Source organism: Schistosoma mansoni, chromosome W, assembly GCF_000237925.1.
Source record: "Schistosoma mansoni strain Puerto Rico chromosome W, complete genome".
Taxonomy (NCBI): Eukaryota; Metazoa; Platyhelminthes; class Trematoda; order Strigeidida; family Schistosomatidae; genus Schistosoma; species Schistosoma mansoni.
The window spans coordinates 36,483,287-36,504,010 of record NC_031502.1 but is presented as its reverse complement, the minus strand read 5'-3'; the positions used below and the strand labels follow the sequence as shown (position 1 = coordinate 36,504,010).

Genomic DNA, 20,724 nt, shown 5'->3' with positions numbered 1-20,724 from the left:
CAGCTCTCATATTAGCAATCACCAAGAGGGGTTGAAATAGTCCATGGCGGCATAAGACAACCACATTTAATACTACAAATAACAGACTTGCTTGCCGAAATGAGGCCTTCGTGGGCCGCAGTTTAATTTGACAAGCCCTCGTCAATAGGTCGTTGACCATGTAGATATACATATCCTTTCTTCGATCACAAGTTTCTTTATACCAAACTACAATACTCATGTAATATGAGGCAGCCCGTCAGTGAACAAGTAAACTCATGATATGAGTGGACAGAAATGAATTTCTGGAAAATTTAGTCTAGCTTTTCGGAAGGCACGAAACAACTTGCCTCGTTTGTCCAAACAATGCCACCTCTTATAATCACAGACTCTTCGGAAATAGTTACAGAAACTTCAAGACCTCTGACGAGCGAATCTGATTCCTTGCCGAAAAGTAACCTGAATCACCACACGAAGTTGACAAGAGTTTACCGAGGGATTTTCCATCCACTTAACACTTCATTACTGGCCGATGCTACAACGGCCGGACTGATCTTGACTTTTCCATCGATCGTCCAGGGAAGTCAACCTTATGCATCATCAGAGTAACGAATGAAGAGTAGGGAACTAATCACCGAAGTCAGTCCTAGATGTAGGTAAATCATTAGTCCTATTGATTTATGTACTTTCCCTCAGGAAGTAACATCATTTATTAAATCGGTGTTTCACAGTTACTTTGTCAGTAGCAAGTTATCTCTGCTCCGAATTTTGACTGAACCTGTTCGAAGGAGGTGATCTTTCACAACTTTATGCTTGACCAAATGAGTTAACAAACTCTCACCAGCATTCAAGAATCATGTTTAAACCGGTGTGCAAGCATCAATATTGTAAGTCAATGTTTCTTCTGGCTGCACAAAGAAATGAGACTTCTTCCGGTAAATAATGTTGTGAGAGTCATATATGTGGTGTTTCAGTGAATTTTGAATCGCCTCCCTCTCAAAAGTCTGTACGATCACAATAAAAGTCAGACCTTCACACATAATGTCACCCATTAAAAAATAACAACTAGACTGTTTAAAGTTTCTTCTCCTAGGCTGTGTCGATGTTCATTAAATCTTCAGAAATAATACATCAATAAGTGTGTTGAGCATCGCATCACAGTTTTCGTTCCAGTTTAAGGATAAAAGAAGCTGCATCTAAGTATTAAAGCGAAGAGTGCTAACTTACGATGATCTGCAAGGAAGTTAGATGCTAAATAGCAAATAAATGATTCTCTACTTCAGCTTGGAACCTTTACCAAAATCCAGTATACATGTAGGGGCTGGTACTGGGTCAAGCCCATACAGGTTATTCCAGTCTCTAGATAGACCAATCTAGTCATTCTTTTCACGGCATATTTTGACCTTGTTAATTATTCGCTTATCGACCTTGTCTGTTTTTATGTAATCGTATATGTGTTCATTTTTTTATTCATCACATGTCTGTAACTTATTTTTGTTCGACTGTAAATATCAACCTACGCTTGGCTAGACTAAGTAGGCTCCTTTGCCTTCTTCATTGATCGTCACTTCGTTTTTCTTCGCTTTTCGATCAACGATCATGCGAAATATACGTATTCAAACTTCATTCCTGCACTTGACTTATTTAATTCTGTTATTCAGTAGCACGATTGGCGGAATGAGTTTCGAAAACAGTCGGAAACGATCCACTTGGAGTGAGATTAAGAGCCACTAAATATATCCAACACTTCCAAACTTATGACAAAGTCCATGGCGAAACCGATATGAAGTGACTTTTCAATTATTTATCTATCTAAATGAGTTGTGATGGTTCTTGTTGTGAGAAATATGCGGTTTCCTTACACAAGACAGTAAGAAATGTTGTGTCGTAACAATTTCACGGCGATCTGTAATAAAAACATGTATAAAGAAAAAATCTTTAACGGACTGAAAAATGAGGGGAGAAATTTGCATTAGTTGATTACGCCGTTTAGGATCAACTGGAATAACATTTAAGCGGTTGCGAAATTGGAGATTCGGTCATTTGTCGGAACCAAACTCGGAAGCAGTTGTCCGAAGATATGATGAAATATCTCTTTCTCTGGATATGTGGTTGCGGAGATTGTTGGATTTCGAAGAAATCATGAACCAATCCACGTTATACTACCACCGCAAACCAGGAAGCACCAAATGGCTGTCTCGTCCTGGCATGAGAATCCTGTTGGATGTAGTTTAGAATTTAAGCGTTCGCACGAGACAGAAGGCTCTTGATTCGAATCGTGCGTGTAGGACCATGGGTGTGCACTGCTGACGAACTCCAGACCAGGACGGAACAACCATCCAGTACTTCCAGGTTTCCAATGATGGTCTAACCTAGACAGGTTCGTGGTTTCAATAATAGTCACTTATTATCTGCCTTGAGGTATGAATTATTTATTATTATTTTGAACTGTGCTCATCCAGGTATTTCGGATGATGTCACATAGAAATTATCTTTTAGTTGTCTTTCTAGTATGTCTACTGAAAGTAAAGAAGTTTGCCAAGATTTCCAAGGTTCTTTTAACAAAGTGTTGCTTTTCTAGCATAGAAGTTATTGAACGAGCTAAAGTGTCATCTTTCTCAGAATTACGTGACAGAAACAAATAATCAAAATATTCTCCGTAATCTACTCCACGAGTAATACCTCGGTAATAAACTGCACCCAAGAGGACATCTAACAGAGGTGGAAAACGAAAGAGTTTTATGTAACTAGAAGCATTCTAATTAATGAGCTAACCAAGAATCCCTGAGATAGTTCGTTTCAGGGCAGGTAGGACTGAATTAGCACTAATGAACGTATTATACTTGGAATTCGTAATAAGTGCTCAGTCAAGTCACCCAAGTAAATCGGATCTAAATTACAGAGATTAGTATTAATTTTAGCGAAACGAGCAGTAGTTTTACTAAACGACTCAATGTTACCCACCTATCACACCTAGACAACTTAGCATGATGAAAGACAAATGAATAAATGGACAATTATCCACCCAAACTGTGCTCACCTCCGTAATCTGCTTTGCGATTCTTTGCTGAATCACTTTTTGTACTTTCACTAGGTTTGGAACCATTATAAACCAAACACGGGCTTGAGCGACATTGAGAGTGTAATTCATCACGATGACTGGGCAAAGCATTCGAAATTTTCACTGACTGAAAATCAAGTTCAGTCACTGCCCGGTAGTTAATAGACGGTGTTCGTACGACAATGAAATTGTTTGCTCTAGGAGAGCCTGATCCTTTAGCAGGTTGTAAGTTTTTTCCGATGAATGTCAGTAAGTAAGTTGCAAATTTACTATGTTTACTATCTTTTTTAGTCATACAGCATGATTCGAGCCGCTCCATATAATGTACAAAGTCATCCCCGCTTGAATTAGTATTCAACTGTCCAAGATTCGACCTCATCGCAAAGCCAATATGATAATTACAAGTATCCGGATGAATAAACCCACTAGGAATTCTTGAAATCGTGCATTTTAAGGCAGGTAAGATTAGATTAACACTAGTGAACATACTGTATTTGGAATTGTTAATATGCGGATAATCAAGTACAAAGAAATCATCAGTTAGTCATGAAATTATCTACCGTGAACTATAGTGACGATACACTCTGTTGAATCTTTTAAAAAAAGCACTACGATAACTTTGATCCTGAAGGTACTAACGGAGATTATTCTAAGCGTTACTAGTCCATCATTTCTATTATTAACCGAATTATTTTGCCTCTTAGTTTCTAGAAGGACCAAGAACCATACCTCTCTGCAAGCGTGAGTACACTTAAGCTATGAAGAAGCTGATCTTGTCAAGCGAAACTAAGAGTCGAAACTCAATGAATGGATATATTTGTAGCTAAAAATTCTATAGATTAACCAAAAGGTTATAAAACCTTTAATAGCTACTGTATAACATTATGCAGTAATTTTCAAGCATTCAATAACGATGATTGCCAGGAATGAAACTTTTTTATTCTACAGTTAGGCAGCGTAAATGCAAACTACTGTTTTCCTTACTTTGTTTAATCCAATCAAAAGTATGTAATTTTGAGCTGTGCTTAGTTCAGTATTTTTTCCCTGTATGGCTTCCAGCTGTGATACTCCGCAGGATCATGATCCCAGTAGACTAATTATAAAAGTATGGGAATTTTTTGCAAGTGCTGCAACTGGTTTGTGCCAACTATATAAAGGTATAATTTGGATTGAAATTCAATAATACTTTGTAGGCAAAATTGATCACTGCGCTGATTTTCAAAGTTTACTGGATACGCTGTCTTCGATTGAGAGGTTCTATAGAGGTTTGTCTTCCACTATTGTGTATGTACCAGGCAATATTTTGGTAGGGAGTTGACTATGCAAGCGTCACGTTTTCAAACATCTAATTGAATAAAAATCCCTAATACTTCTAAGCTTATTGTAACTGGCACCTAAAACAGATTATTCCTTGAGCGTGTTGATAAATACACTCAATGAAGTAAGACTGTAACGTCCATGTTCTACCCCAATTGGACAACAACAGGTTGCGGAATAATTATCATCATAGTTACCAATTGCCTCATTAGGTTTTCATCGTCAGGATGCTTAAAAACTGACGATGCCGTCACGTTCTAAAAAGATGACTAGCTCCTAAAAGAACATACCTTATCTCTTGAAAGTTCCACTGTCTTCGTGGAAGTCAAAGTTATTTACGTCGTCACATCACAGAAGCATATGTCTGAGGAACATTCCACACTACGACGGTAGCTATAGGCCCATAAAGTATAAGTATTTAATGCTTGCTGTTCTCTGTTCGCAAAATATTTCTAAGCCCATAGTGTGACTTTGTGGTTTCAGTTTGCTTGACAAACTGGTTTTTCGTTTTGTGATTGAAAACTATTTTGATCATCATGAACGCCCCACAAAATATTTTTCATTGATGTTCAGTGCGTTGCGTGTTACGCACAAACATATACGCTGCCTTACTACGTTTCTTCAACTCCTCGCGGACTGTCGATAACCACTTCTGTTCCATTCTTATCATGCTCTAATTCTCGTATACAAAGTACATAAACCTCCAATATTATTTCGTATCCTATTTTTAGTCCGTCTCAAAAGTACTATGTCAGAAAAAAAACCCTGATGAAACTTCAGAGGGTTTTTTCATCTCAAGAATTTGATACAAAATCCTCACTTCACGTAATTAGTTGTAACGTTGGCTTCTGTTTCTAGATTTCCATCAAATCAACTGCGAATGTCCCATACATCAAATTGCTTCATATCATTACATCTGTGGCTACAGAAAAACCCATGGATGCATTAAAACAGAACAAGTAAATGAATGAGATTGTAGATGACAAAATGGGTCATGACACGATAAGCAAATGAAATACACTAGTTAAGTTGATTGAGGTGTATTGTTCTCACATTCTATTCAGTGATCGTAGAGCAATGGCTTTGTGTCTAAGAGGTTCGACTTTTGGCCACTAGGCCTACAGGTTCGAACCCCCGTCCACCTACCTCGGTTTGGGCAACCAGCGGGTATTATCGCTCTGCAAACTTTAAGTGTGGCTCCTGCCCACGTCCTTGGTGGATGATTCTACACTACGATCGGTACACATTTCTACTAAATTTGGTATTTTTCAACTTATGGAATCCGTGTAAACTAAGTCTAAATTTGAGCTGCGGTAACTAGCGTTTCCTAATTCTTTCTTAAATCACGTCTAAAAACTAGTATAAATCGTACAAAGCCAGTTAATATTCTACTAGTGAGTCTTGATCTGTGCCTTTAAAGTTAATGTATAAGTCGTTTAATCTGGGGTCTTCATTTGACTAATAACCACAAGATTGGTGGTTCACTTTCGGTCTTTCTTATTCTAGTTGTCGGTTATTTTGGTTTCTGAATTCTCTGTGGTCTGATATTCTGACTCTAGGAATCATTTCCTACCCTAAAACATTGTTCTTATTTTAGTTAAATTAAAAATAACGTATTCACCAGGTTCTTGGGTACAAGACATGCTCTAAATGTATGGGTTAATGATGCTATTTAGTAGCCAAAACGAAAGTACTACGCTCATATGGTGGTGAATAAAAACACAGATGAGGACAACCAATTATATATTTAGCACAAATGACAAAGTTGCTTGATAAAACACAAAAACCATACTCTGTTTGCAAAATGTTCATTAATTGTCTCAGGCTTTATTGTTCTTGGATTTATACACCAATCGCTCTCTATTTCTGTTCTTCTCTTCTCAATCTTCTGCTGCTAGATATTCTGTTCCTCATTCACGATATATACTACTTATGTCGATATAAGTAGCCCACACCACAATATGATTTTGAGATGGTAGAGATTTGTTATCAAAGTGGATGATTTTGATGGAATTTTGTTCTCCGGGTTGGATGGTTTGGTTGTGGAGCTTCCATCGTTATTCTGGTCATCATCAGAACAAACTTCAGCTAGAAGTGAAGTGTTCGAATTTCTCCACATGCGACTCACGGCTTGTCTTGCAGACCTCGGTATTGGTTGGTTATTGTTAGCCTTTAACCTGTTATTGTTTTCTTTATTTTGATTATATGTCTCATTGATTTGATTTTTGGTCCTATATTTGTCCATAAACTTTCTGATTGGCTGATAAATTGGATGGATTTTAATGTGTTTGTTGATTGACCAAGCTCCTAAAAATTCTCTGATAATTTTGGAATTGCCTCTATCGAAGGCCTCAACGTTTTTCCAGCCGAATGTGTGTCCACAGTTGTCCACATGCATTGATATATTTGAGGATATGTCATGGCTCTTGACCGCTAATTGATGTTCATGCAAAGATGAAGAGGGGATTCGCTTTGTCTGGTGTGGTGTTTTTCGCAGTTTTTTTTGTAGATAATGTTTGGTTTTTCTCCTTTTGTCACTTTGTCTTTTGGTTTGCATAGGATTGATTAAGGTAATTTTGTTGGATTGTGTGCTACACCTACTCCAAAATGTTTCAACAATCTCGTTGTAGTTTCTGATACGCCTTTTATATATGGTAGGATGATCCGTTTGTTGGTTTCTGTAATTGACTTTGTTTCTGATGATGCGTTTGGCTGGGATTTTTTGATGAAGTTGATTGGGTAGCCGTTCATTTGAAAGATAGTCTTCAAGTATTTTTCTTCATTTTTCCGCGCTGAAATTGTGTTGCAGTGTGTCCTCGCTTTTCTAAACAGAGTTTTTATGCAGTTGATTTTGTGAGCTCTTGGGTTCTTGTTACTGTAATTGAGGATTTGATATGTGTGGGTCGGCTTCCGATATACTTGAGTTTCCAGTTTTTGTGAAGTTTGTGCTGATGATTCCGTTTAGAACAACGATGAAAGCTCCACGATCAAACTATCCAACTCAGAGAACAAAACTCGATCAAAGCTCAAACTAAAGTATATGGAACGGCGTTTAAACCTGGGGCTCAGTGGCTGAAGGTTGAGCTTCTTAACCGCTAATCCATAGGTAGGTATACACATCTGTGCCTCGTAAGTAATTATTGGTGTAAGGACTATATTTGTAATTCCAAAATTTCTGAATTTCAAAGTCTTCTCTCCCCACATCATCCAATTTTAAAATCTTTAAAGCTGATTTGACTCCTTAAACAAATACTAGTTATTTTCATTAAGCTCTTATTGCACATGTTACAGAAAATTCCATGTCCTTAATCACACTACTAACTACTAATCTCACATAGATTTATACTTGTTTAGTGAGCTACTCATTTATGTTTCTAATATCGAAATTCGATATGAAAAGCTTGTGGTTTCATTTATTTAAAACCATCATAGTTTTTCATTACAGCGCATGTAGAACGATGACTTTATACCAACCCTTTTTTAATACTTCTCTCATTATCGAATGTAATATGCTTGAACTTCATAACCTTTTACTTCTTTAGGATCTCAGAATTCTGTAGAAGCTGCACTGAGCTATGGAAAAATCGTCGGTTCTCAGTATCTGCGCCTTCATTTGAGAGATTTAGCTTATGAGAATATTCAAACTACTACAGGGGAAAATGGAGTTGAAGTTTATGTGCCTTTGGAATCATTATTACTTGGGAGCACTGAAACACTTGGTCGTTCCAGAAAACTCCAAAGAAAGCGTCCACGCCATTGTGTTTATTGTCCTCGTTTATCTAAGCGAATTGCTTTGGACAATTGCGGTCACAAGCGTTGTCGTAATAGATGCTCCAAAAAGAAACGAACATTTTTTTCTGTTTTAAACACAGTCTTAGATGATTCACATTTGTATGGTGTCATTGATGGCCTCAACGGAGTTGGATCTATCAGACACAACGATGAAGTAGTAAAGTCGATAGTGCCTAATTCTTTATCGGCATCAGAAGGTATACAACATTACATTTATTGATTATTAGCAATATTATCATTTCTGTTCGCTATGTTATCACCGTTATAAATTTTCTCTTTTACGTCAAAAACTTGACATTTCATGGTTTTATGTTGTTAATGTTAACTGTCTACGCATACTAACTACTCCCAAGGATTCGTTTGTGCTCATATTTATTATTGTTAGATATATTAATTCGATCACAGTAGTCTCTTACTCATTTACTTTATCATATGGTTTAGAGAAAAATAACAGCCATAAGAAAAATTGCTAGGAACTCTATAACTAAAAGTAGGAAAAATGGAAGTTATGTACTTATGGTTTGCATATTCCATGTACAAGCTTTAAACTAGATGGTCATATATACTATATACTCATACTTGTTGAAAAGGGGAGGCTTGAAGGTTTTAGTTATCAATACCAGTACAGAATAATCCTTAACCAAAATAAAACTCACGATAATATTCTAAGAAACCACTTTTAGATACATCAGTCATGATAGTCTATTTAATTTCCATTCTGTAAATACCAGAAGTCATAAACTGTATGTAGTTTTTCACATTCATCTTCACTTTAACCTTTTATCACGTGGTTTTACAGAGTTTTCGTCATTGTATTCCTTTCTTGGTGCCCTATTAGTTTCAACCGTTGAAACGAAATGTTTCCCTACTTATTATTAATGAAGTTTACTGGGATGCTGTTTACTCTAGCAATCTGTCAGTGAAAAGCAAGAAAACATGAACGTATTACAGATATTTGGTCATAAGTGCTTGTAACAAGGCGTTGCTTTTTGTTAAAGCCATTGGGTAAAGTGTTTTGCCATCAATCGTAAAACTCGTCAGTGGTTGTTAGTCAGTTTATCAATATGTGGACATTCATCATTTTCCTAGGTATGTGTTTTCTGACCCAAGAATATACTTAATAAGTCTATGTGATACGCTTTTTAGTATCCTATTATCCGTCGTAGGTATATTAAGTGTAGCCATACTAAGGTATGATATCAGTTTATCAGGTATGAACCGTATAGGCTTCCTAGTTGGTATTCATGAGACAGTTGTAACTTATAAGAGATAATATAAATCTCACAAAAGTGAAGATGTATTTACTCTTCGTTTACTTCTTAAACATCCTTCTGGTCCATACGTTTCTTATGTTTTCAAATCTCTACTTCTATCAGTACCATTATTTTTATTCTGTTGGTATAATAAGTAGTCTATCAGTTGAAATACATCTTTTCGTCCTAATGTACCCTTTATTACTTAAAAGCATTCAAAAACAGTTGCTCAAGAAACTGATTTCTATGGGTATTTTACCCGTTGCTCTATTTTGCTCTTCAGATTTAATAATTAGCTTTTAAAATGTCCTAGATTTAAGTGAGATCTTATGATCTTTTATTTGTTGGGTATACTAATGAAACCACTTACTCTTTTTGGCTAATATGACGGTTACACTAACCTCTTTATATAGTTTTTTAATTAAATTCTATACTATTATGCGAATAAAACATATTTATTTCTAAGTTACCCATTACTAAGTACTTTTCAATATTTTCGTCTGTGAACTCATACTTTCTTAACGTATGTTACAGGAAACGTTTTATTCATGTAAATGTTTGTCAATCCACTTCACCCTGAAGTTAGGTTTTTCGTAGCATTAATACAATAGATCTGCTTAAATAAATGACATAAAAACAATGTTTCAAAAACTTCCTTGTAGGATAGATTATTGTGACGCGATAGTCAGGCCGTAGTCCGTAGGAGATTGCGTAACCTATAAAAATGATATTGGTTAATTGTTCATAACATCTAGTCATATTTATTTTTGTGTTAATATTTTATGTATGAACACGTTATTTTGGTAGATTGAGCAAACCTATTCTACTAGTTGGTGGTCTTATCTTTAATATTATTTCATTTGGAGAGAGTGAGTCAATAATCAAGTTTAGTAACAATCACTCGGACACATCGTATCATAATATATTATCAATCGATTGACACTTTCCAGTCGGTCAGTCAGCTACAACGTAGGACCAGGCACATATATGCATCGGTCCAAGTTGCCATACCTCGTTAGCACAACAAGATGAACACCGGATTCATAGAAGTAATTAATTTAGTGGTGTTAGTATATAAAGAAAGGTTGTATGTAAGGATATAGTACAGGAAGGAAGAGAGATATGAAGCAATTTTAATCTCATAGTTTAAGGGAAGATAAAGAGTGTATACACCTACGCCATTGTGATCGATTCTGAGCCATGTCACCTAGAGTCTCCAACCATTGATTACGATAGTCACGCGGACCCCAACCAGGCAGTCTGCATCTGCCAACATGGCTCAGACTAGAAGTTAGTGACTTTAAACACTGATGCCGTGTTTTGGTTTGGCCACCCCTAACTCTCTTCCAACCATCCCCAATACTAGTCATCATAGCGCGTCGTGGTAATCGGTGTTCAGGCATACGTAACACGTGGCCCAACTGTCTCAGTCGATGAAGATTCATCACCTCATCAACTGATTTACCATCGTTCCCTAATACCCTGCGTCTAATCTCACTATTACTTACCCGGTTATCCCAGCAGATGCGAGCAATATTTCTAAGACATCTGTGGTCAAATACTAGTAACCTACGAGTATCTTCTACTCTTAATGGCCATGTTTCACAGCCGTAAAGTAGAACAGAGCGAACTGCTACGCAGTATACTCGTCCCTTAATTGATAGACGGATATCTCGTCTTCGCCATAGGTGACGTAAGTTGGCAAAAGCCAGACGAGCTTTTTGAATCCGTGCTGAGATTTCGTCAGACACCAACCCATTAGGGCTGATCAGACTTCCAAGATAAGTGAAGTTGTCGACGCGTTCGACTACTTCACTCCCTATCCTTAGTTCGGGTGTTGACGCAGGCCAGTCCTGGAGTAACAATTTACATTTGGATGGGGAGAAACGCATCCCAAACATCCTGGCATTATTACTGAGTTCCAACAGAAGACTCTGCATTTTGTCAGCGTCTTCACCAAACAGGACTATGTCATCTGCGTATTCTAAGTCGCTTAGTGGTCCCCCTGGTAGGAGATCAATTCCTGTAAATTCAGTCGACGAGAGTGTTATTTCCAGCAACAGGTCTATCATGAAGTTAAACAAAAAGGGGGATAGTGGACAGCCTTGACGTACACCACTTGAGGTTGTAAAATCATATGACAGTTCGCCATAAGCTCTCACTCGATTAATACTGTTCGAGTAAAGAGCCTTCACAAGGTTTATGTACTTCTTAGGTACACCTTTCAATGACAGACACTGCCACAGAACCTCTCGGTCTACAGAGTCAAATGCTGCTTTCAAGTCAAGAAAAACTATCATTGTCGGACGCCGATAAACGTGTCTGTGCTCTAAAACTTGACGAATGGTGAATATGTGGTCGATACAGCCACGACCAGGTCTGAAGCCAGCCTGATTTTCTCGTGTTTGCAGTTCACGAGTCTTAGTTAGGCGCCGGATAATTATTGAGGCTAGTATTTTAGATGCTATGTTAGTCAGACTAGTCCCTCTATGGTTATCGCAGGATGATTTTGACCCCTTTTTATATATTGGGACAATAAGTGATTGTGACCAGTCGGATGGGATTACATCCGTCTCCCAGATTTTAGCCAGAATATTAGTCAACCTAATCGCTAAAATTGGACCACCATATTTAAAGACCTCTGGAGCCAATCCATCTGGACCAGCTGCTCTTCCTCGTTTTAAATTACCTATAGCCTTTTGAACTTCAAGTAGGGTCGAGGGGCCTACTTCAATGTTCCATTCAGGTTTTCTGGGAATAGTGGGTAGTTGTACAGTAGCTGAAGGCCAGCTAAACTGCTCCTTAAAGTGTTCCGCCCATCGTTCTAAACGTTTGGGTTGAGAGCAGATAAGGGTTCCGTCTTTTTCGGAGATTGTCTCACTTACACTTGACTTCTTAATTCCGGTTTCTTTTATTAGTCTGAATAGTTGCCTGGTGTTGCCTACAGCCGCTGCCTTTTCCATCTCTTTTGCTTTCGTTGCCCACCACTGCTCACGATCGTTCCTTAGACTTTTAGTTAACCTAGATCTCATTTGTTTACGCTCTTCGTCATGTTCAGAGCCTGATGGGATGAGTTTACGCGAATCCATCAGTGAAATAGACTTAGAAGAAATCCACTGGTTTTTTTGCAACTCTATGGTTTAAATAACTAATAGATGTTACTGCTGTTTCCACAGCTGTTCGTGTGTCTTTCCAAGCAGCATCTGGGTCAGTCTCGTTTGCAGAACTGCCTAGATGTGAACTCAGTTGTTTCTGGAATTCGCATTTGGCTTTCTCGTCCTCCAGTTCAATCCTAATGGGTCTTCTTAGTGTACTTTTCCTGCGTCCATTGAGGCGCAGACAAATGCGCGCTCGTATTAAAGCGTGATCAGAGTCTAAACAAGTATTCCAATACGAGCGACAATCTTCTATTGAGCCTCTCCAACGATGACTGATGACAATATGGTCTATTTGAGTCCATCGTTGGTTTGGTGCAGGTGGTCGCCATGTTAGACGATGTCTCTCCTTATGTTTAAAATTAGTGCTTGCTAAAAATAAACGATTGTCTGAGCATAGTTGCAACAGACGATCACCATTATCGGTTCGTTGAGCCGGAATACTAAAACACCCACCTAAATGTCTTTCTGTTTGATTTAAGCTGCCTACCTGGGCATTAAAGTCACCCGCTACGACTACTATGTCTGTGCGCTTAGCTTTCTGAAGAAGCTCAGAGAGCTTTCTGTAAAAGTCATCTTTCACTTCATCATGGCTGCAGTCAGTGGGAGCGTAGGCAGAAACGACGAAAAGACAACGACGTGTGTCCCTATCCTTCCGAGTTCTTACGGAGCCATTTAGCCGGACAGCACACAGGCGACTGTTAACGGGGATCCATTCTAGTAGTGCCTGTTCTGCCCTTGTACTTAGTGTTATGCCTACACCTGCAAGTCCACGAGAACTAGCCAACGGGTCGCCAGATACACGGAGGGTGTATTTCGTTGGCTGTCCATTATGGCGAGGTGAGGTCAAGTGAATGACCACACTGGGATCCTGTATGCGTGTTTCGGAGACACAGCATACATCAATGGTACGAGATTCTAGGGTTTTAGCTAAGGAGGCCTGTCGACCGATTTGGCATAGGGTACGTACGTTGAAGGCTCCAATTTGTAGTTTGGAGCGAGGTTTTAGTAGACCTGGGACAGCTTTTCGCGCACTAGAATCGTTGGCCATGGTGACACTTGAGGAGGAAACCGAGAGAGGAAGTTTAGTGTTGAAAGTCAAGGTAGAAGGAATAGTAGGAATTGAAGAAGGAGATTGATTATGAATACAGTGGTCTTGAGTGTTGTTAGAGGTATGAGGGCAGTTATCACTTCCCGGTTGCCCACACCGTGGAAGGATTCTTCTAGAGGTACCTGAAAAGGAAATTGGGTTAGAAGTGGTCTTAATGACCTGAGAGCGTGACCGCAGTGCCCAAGGGACAACTGCTCGAGGTCGGTCACACACAACCTTTTTGTGGGTAGTTTTTGTGTTAGCTCCGTTCTTCAAAAAAACCTTACCGCCGGAGACGGATATCCGTGGGATAAGGCGAGGTGTGCATTTTTAGGGTCGACCTTTTCTAACCCCACCCCTCCTTGTGGGAAGGCAGCATCGCTGTCATGCTGGTTGTCTGAAGGAAACACCTTACTGCCGTCACACCTCTGTACAGTCAGCAGCACGACTTCGCCTTCGGACCTTGGGATTGCTGCTTTTAGTCTCACCGCTCTTCAACCGACCTGTCTGGCATGGTAGGACCTCGAGGAACGATTGTTCCAGCCAGCATAGCTCGATTGCTTCATCACGATAGGCAAGCCCGACCACCACGTCAAGGTAGCAGCAACGGTCGGGACGTCAAGGTAGCAGCAACGGTCGGGGATTGACACTTTGCATCCATTAATCTAACAATCGTCAAACGTTTTCAGTTAGAAATCTTAAAATTCTAATCTATAACAGTCTCAAACTTATGAAGCAGGAAATAATAGAAATGTACGTGGTAACGCTGGATCAAAGTTATCATTATAAAGAATTTAAATTATTCGTTTCACATCTTATGAATTAATGACTTAAAAAACTACTATTCTGATGACATGCAACTCTGTACAAAGAAAAAGCAAATTAATTAACTATTAAATGTAGCCACTTTTAATGTAGAAATTTCTATGGATTTCACGAGTTGTAACTGAACAACAGTGTTCAGTATATCTGTCAGTTAGTTTGTGGTATTTAATTGGGGATCAGTAAAATCTGTGATTATCCTTAAACTGTTTCTTTTTTCAACATATTTCTTGCGCAACTTAATTTGTGTATTTAGTTAATATATCTCTGTCGGATACAATAAGCACGTTTATGTATAACACATTCTCATTCTGTTCGGCCCTAAATCGTTTAGGCTGTTTAAGAGCTAATACTTCTACAGTCAGATCCACAAGGGTAACACCCATGTACTTCTTGAACTTGAATTCATGATCCCTTTTTGGATGGAATTATAAAGCTTGTTTATAATCACGTTAAAGGGTTTCTGTTGTGCATGTTATAGTGTCATATAGGAGATGGCGTACTCCATTTTGATGTATTTCTTTGTGTGCGCTCAGGTCATAACAATCATCTGTGCAGTTCGCAACTTTTATTTCACACCGTATTCTTAACATTTTTTTGCATAATTACATTGACTGATGGTATACATGTTCAGTGATGTCTTTGGTGATTATTCTTAAATCTAATTACTTTTCAATAATTAGGTAGGTAAGATTCATCTGTTATTAATTCATCAATTGTTTGGTTGTTCTTCAAATTCGTTTTCGGTTGTTATAACTTTTTCCTGATTAAATAAATTCCTTTATATCCAAACAAACAATAGAATTTCGGATGGTCTACCTACTTTTACCGTAATCCCTAATGAACATACTACTTGGAAGGACATCACCGGGACATGAAATTATTTGTTTACCATACAAATAGTCTTTTCATAGAGTAGTAGAAGTTTGTTTATGTTGTCAATAGACTGGCTTGACAATTTTGAAAAACCTAAAAGTACTAGTCGAGTTAACCGCTGAAGACGATGGAAGGTGGTCGCGCAATATCGTGGATCGATCGGAGTTAGGCTTGTACACCCACTGAATACCGGCTCAGTGGTCCAGAGGTTAGGCGTTCTCATGCAAGACCAAGAGTCCTGGACTTCGATTGCGGAGTCGTAGATGCTCAGTTTTGAAGGGTTGACATTGTAACGGCTGTTTTTTTCATAACTCTTAACAATGTTTTTTTACGGCATGGCCACAGATATTAAAAAAGATAGTGATCGGTTCAAGTGTTATCAAAATGTGTGCCTAATATGTCTTGGTGTATCATCTTTTAGCCCAAATATATAAAAAACAGGATGCTGGGAAACATTTCTAAATGTAACTACGTTGGAAGTTAAATCTAAACTATATATATTATATATATATATATATATATATATAGCATTGAAGGTGGTCGTAGCACATGCATCAGAGCGAGCTACTTTGGATAAAGTGAACTATACTGCTTCATACGTATAGTTTGAACCCATAAATTAACTTGAAGATTTTTCCGTTTTGACTTTAAACGTTCTGAGTCTTAATTTCAGTAATTACTAATTAGTTTATCTTAGACTTGTTTACCGTATCTACCATGTACCTAAAACTGTTACTACCTTACTTACTCTTTTCTGAGTTATTTTTTGCCTACTTGTAAGATTGCGCAACGACTAAAAATATTAAGCAAATTTGTCACGTTCACCCCATAGGTTGTATTCATAGTTACTTGTGATTTTTTAACAAGGGAGCATTCCATCTCTGGTTTTTCTTACTTCAATCACTAATTATTCACAACTCAATGCACGTCAAAAACAGGTTTATTTATGCATTACAAGCTTCTTGATTATACAAAATAAAAAAATTTTATTGGTCGAGCAGAAACGTAAAACTTTCTCAGTTTCCTTTCATTAAATAGATTCTTAGTAAGTAGTCTTTTCACATCATAGTATCCCAAGGATAAAAGCAAATAATTTTATCCTGTTTTCTTTGCTTAACTAGCTCATGGATTTGCTTAATAATAACCAAATTTTAAAAAGTTCCAATGATGTGGTGTTTTTAAACTATTTAGTCATGTTCATAGTTAATTGTACATGCGGAAGTCTATTATGAAATAGAAGAGTGCAGCGTCATTAAATAAATTTATCAAAGATGATCAATTAGAATTTCAATTAGTGAGTAGAATGTTATCAAAAGATTTAAATAAACGAAAAGGAAATTTTCATCTAGTTTGTTGTTTTTAAATATCATTTTTGTTACTAACTAAACTGTCATTGTTTTAAAATGTATAATACTTAATACTCAAGGATACTACAAAGTGTTTTTCTTTCAATAGATTAAATTAATGAGTCTTCTGTATTTTTAAATGAATATTTATAAATTGTTTTTTGTCATTCAACCGTTTTTATGCTTATTTTGTGTTAAAACTGAAGATTTACGTATCCGATGTCAGCGAAAGTGTAATATCTAATGGTTACATGTATGATTAACTGGAAAATATTCACAACAATAATGTTTGAAAAAAGAATTTCTGTTATTGTTTGATACAGTTACCTCATTACCATGACTCGATAGTAACTTGAAAATTTCAGTATACCATACGATATTCTTAACAACGCTGCATCACACTCTTCACTTTCTTTTACTTATGAATTTAAGTTTTATAATATAATGATTTTGATAGAGTTAACCTACTGTGTTGACTTCGTTCTGCAAATCAGCTCCGTATTACAACTAAGTTATCTACAAAGTTCAGTACATCAGCATAAACATGATTTTCAAGTCCTATTGATCATGGTTATTACTATTACTACCAAATATGCTATGCGGTAATATAAAATAACTCTCGATTAATTTTAAACAAGTTTATTGTATGTTATCTTTTTATTCACAGCTTTCATTCCCCCCATCAGTTCATTTGTCAATCATTCAAGTATTTCACAATTAGTTTGTGATGGATTGACCCAGAGAAGAAAGCGTCATCATCAAATACTGCCTACTTATCAAGTAACGAATAACCGTGTCTGTAATTCTACTGATTATCGTGATGAGTCAATCAGTCGGGATCCATTCAATGTCTTTCAGGATGCTGTACAGATCATAAGTACGTTTGTCCTGCATCGTTTTATGGAGTATACATGTACATATATTTTCGCATCGAATTTTTTGACTTGTAGCGTTCAAAGGAACCCCCTCTGTGGCTAATACCAGTCACAAGCCCAATTGAAGGAGGAGAGTTGGGTATGGGGTTAGCAACCCCACTTCGAAAAAACCCACTACAGAATCGTCAATTGGGAAAAGCCAAATGAATCCTGCTATGAGGACTAAAGTGCTGGTACGCTTCATGGTGATAGTCGATTGTTTTAAAAAGCCCCAAGAATGACCGTCTAAGGGCTTATATCATTTAATTAAGGAAATAATTTTGATCGGTCAGTCGTTTATTTGTCTTTATTAAATACGATTGGCAATCACCGATTTGTGCTTATAAGGTCAACGTAAACTTTTTCAGGAATATACTTGACTTGTTTCCCAGTATCCAACGTTATGCTGGTGACCAGCTTTTACCGGAATGTCACTTTCCTTTTATCTGTCTGAATCGGTTTGGCTTTATATATCCCTGATATTTTCACTTTTTGTTAACTTCGCCATTTTGCGTACTACTGGATCACAACGATATCTATACCTTTATTTTTTCCTTAGATCTTCTTGATCCACTCTCCAAATTTTCAGTAACCAGTAGCACAGGGAACTCACAAAACTCGTTCAAGCGTCCTCGTATTGAAAGCTCTACTTCATCTAAGGATGGCTCGAACAATATATTACTATGATATAAGCTACTCTGATCTACGTGAAATGTCTTCATAGTTTTTCTCCAAAATTTTCTTCGTACCTCCTGAACTTCTTTGAATGATCCGACTTCTATATGTTCCTAAAGCTGTTTATGATTGTATCTTCTTCCTAGACTAACTGACATTTACGCATTTGTGAAACATTATTGGTATCTCCCTTTGTATCTAAGTGGTACATTTCATCATATGTTGTATTTCTCAGAAGAAACTTAACTAAAACTTTAAATTACTACTGTACTTTGTAGTTTCCAAAAAAGTTATGATGTATCCATTAGTTTTTTCTTGGTTGCTGTTTCCCTCCACTCATCAGCTACTTTAAAAATAAACGTTGAGAGCAAATCAATTCATTTACTTGGTTTGTTCTGCCAACTGTTTGTTTACAGTTATTTCAAATGATCTCTATTGTCAATAAACATGAAAGAGCCTGGAGATGAGGGCGTCATTACTTAACATACGCAATGTTTGTTGCATTATGAGTTTGATGTTAAGTCCCGTGACATCTCCATTGTGTAATGTGCTGCTAGTGTATCAAGTTCGTCAAATAATGAATTAGTAAATCAGCCCTTAACAATCAATGGTCTGTTCGGAATTCAAAGTGTTTAATTCTCAGGGGTGAGTGACCTACAAGAATACCCATTTCCGGTATGCTTTCGAGGATTGATTAAAGTAACGTTTTATTCACATTCGTATTTTAATATGATAGTCAGTCCATAATAAGTTCACACACTTGAATTTTCAAGACTGATGGGACGATCTTCAAATTGAAACAATTTTGACAAACCGGCTTACTAGTTTTAAGTATCACAATGAGAAAGATAATTCTACCTTGACAAATATGGTTTGAATTTTTAAACAAGGTGTATGTTTTCTAAAGTATCTGATAAATTTGTTTGGAACGTAAAAAAGCGAGATACATAATGCTAACAGAAGTTGACCAGATGTTTTTAGGGGTTCTTATTTGCTACATTTAGTGAACTTTCCTGTCTGTAGTCGTAGGTCTTATAAGCCTATCCCTAATAATGTCATTGACATGATCAATTTTAAGCTAAAGTTTAACAATTCTGATGTCAATATTGGGTTAGCTTCATCTTACAGTGATACTAAGTCAAGCTTATCTTTAAAAGCTACCGTTTATGGGCTAAAATCTAAGAAATTCATCGTTTACATGAGTTCTTTAACTTGACATGGTGTTGGTGTCGCGATACAACGTTTTGTACTTGAATGTGCCCATTGATGTGCAGCAGTTCGTAAAAATACTACTGACCAACTTAATGTTGTTTTATTCAATAGGTAGTTGTCATATTCGACATTTAAAACTAAAGGGTACCCATTATTATTAACTGGTTACGATTACCATTCAAAGTGAATGTGCGTTCTGTATTTCTCGACATATCTTGGAAATCATATTGCTATGTGTATTAAAATGTAAATGTTTAAGAAATCTAATTGTCTAGTATGTTTGCTCACTATGGTTAGTTTTTTATCCTCTCTTGACAAAATTAATATAACAAAGCCATAATCTGGTATGTCTCAGTTGATATAGGACAAGATATCAATGAGTACTATGGTTTTGACGTAGCATTATGTAAAGCAATCAGTCTCATAACTCCTGTCCAACTCTAATGGGTGCAGACTATTCATCGATTAAAATAATTTCGTTCATTATATCAACTGTAGTCCAATATCTTCATGGCCATGAATGATGTAACAAATCCAGAAACACTCAGTGCTTCCTACCAAAATGAGGAAGTTTTAATAGCTAGTATAGGTGCAATCTCATAGCTCATTTCTGAACTCATTCCAATATGCGACGTGGTCAAGATAATAAGATGGAGTAGATTTGTTTGGATGAGGCTTAGGATTCTCAAACTGTTCAAAGTTGACGTTACCTAACATTCTAGAGAGAGACCCCACCACGACGAGGATAATTGGCTGACAGGCTTTTGACCTCATTTTGGTTTGATACATTTCCATCTTATTGGTATGGATTACTGATTTTCATGAAAATGATCGCTAATAATAAACCTACTTATACGACTTGGTCAATAGACTCAATCGAATATTGTTGGTTGGCCACGATACAAATCTCCAATCCATATGTTTTTACATCGATATCACTTCATTTCTAACCAAATTTGCCCAGTTGTGGCGGTCAAAGTATCCTGATTTATTAAAATCTTTGAAGAAGGAGTACATCCTTACCGACAGAATAATGTATTCGATATAAAGACGATAGAGTACGCGAATGATCAGACGCACGTGCCCAAACCATGTGATTTGGAAAACGTCCCTGTTCTGATCTTCACCCTTCCATTCACCACCCAACACTCGTCAGTAAAATTTCCAAGGTAGAAGGCATTCAACTGGGGGTCCATGTGGTTAGTGTCTCATGTTGTTTACCTGGTGCTTCA

General features: G+C 37.2%; 1 protein-coding gene across 1 annotated transcript; it reads left to right on the top strand.

Moving 5' to 3' along the window:
* Window positions 1–345: 345 nt before the first annotated feature.
* Smp_135830 (hypothetical protein) lies at window positions 346–18,654 on the top strand (the record flags this gene model as incomplete). Its single annotated transcript, XM_018789547.1, has 6 exons — window positions 346–584; window positions 4,100–4,197; window positions 4,234–4,305; window positions 7,900–8,346; window positions 17,359–17,568; window positions 18,165–18,654. The coding sequence occupies 6 exons, from the start codon at window positions 346–348 to the stop codon at window positions 18,290–18,292; spliced, it is 1,194 nt and encodes a 397-aa protein (XP_018654980.1). The 3' UTR covers window positions 18,293–18,654.
* Between the last annotated feature and the right edge of the window lie 2,070 nt (window positions 18,655–20,724).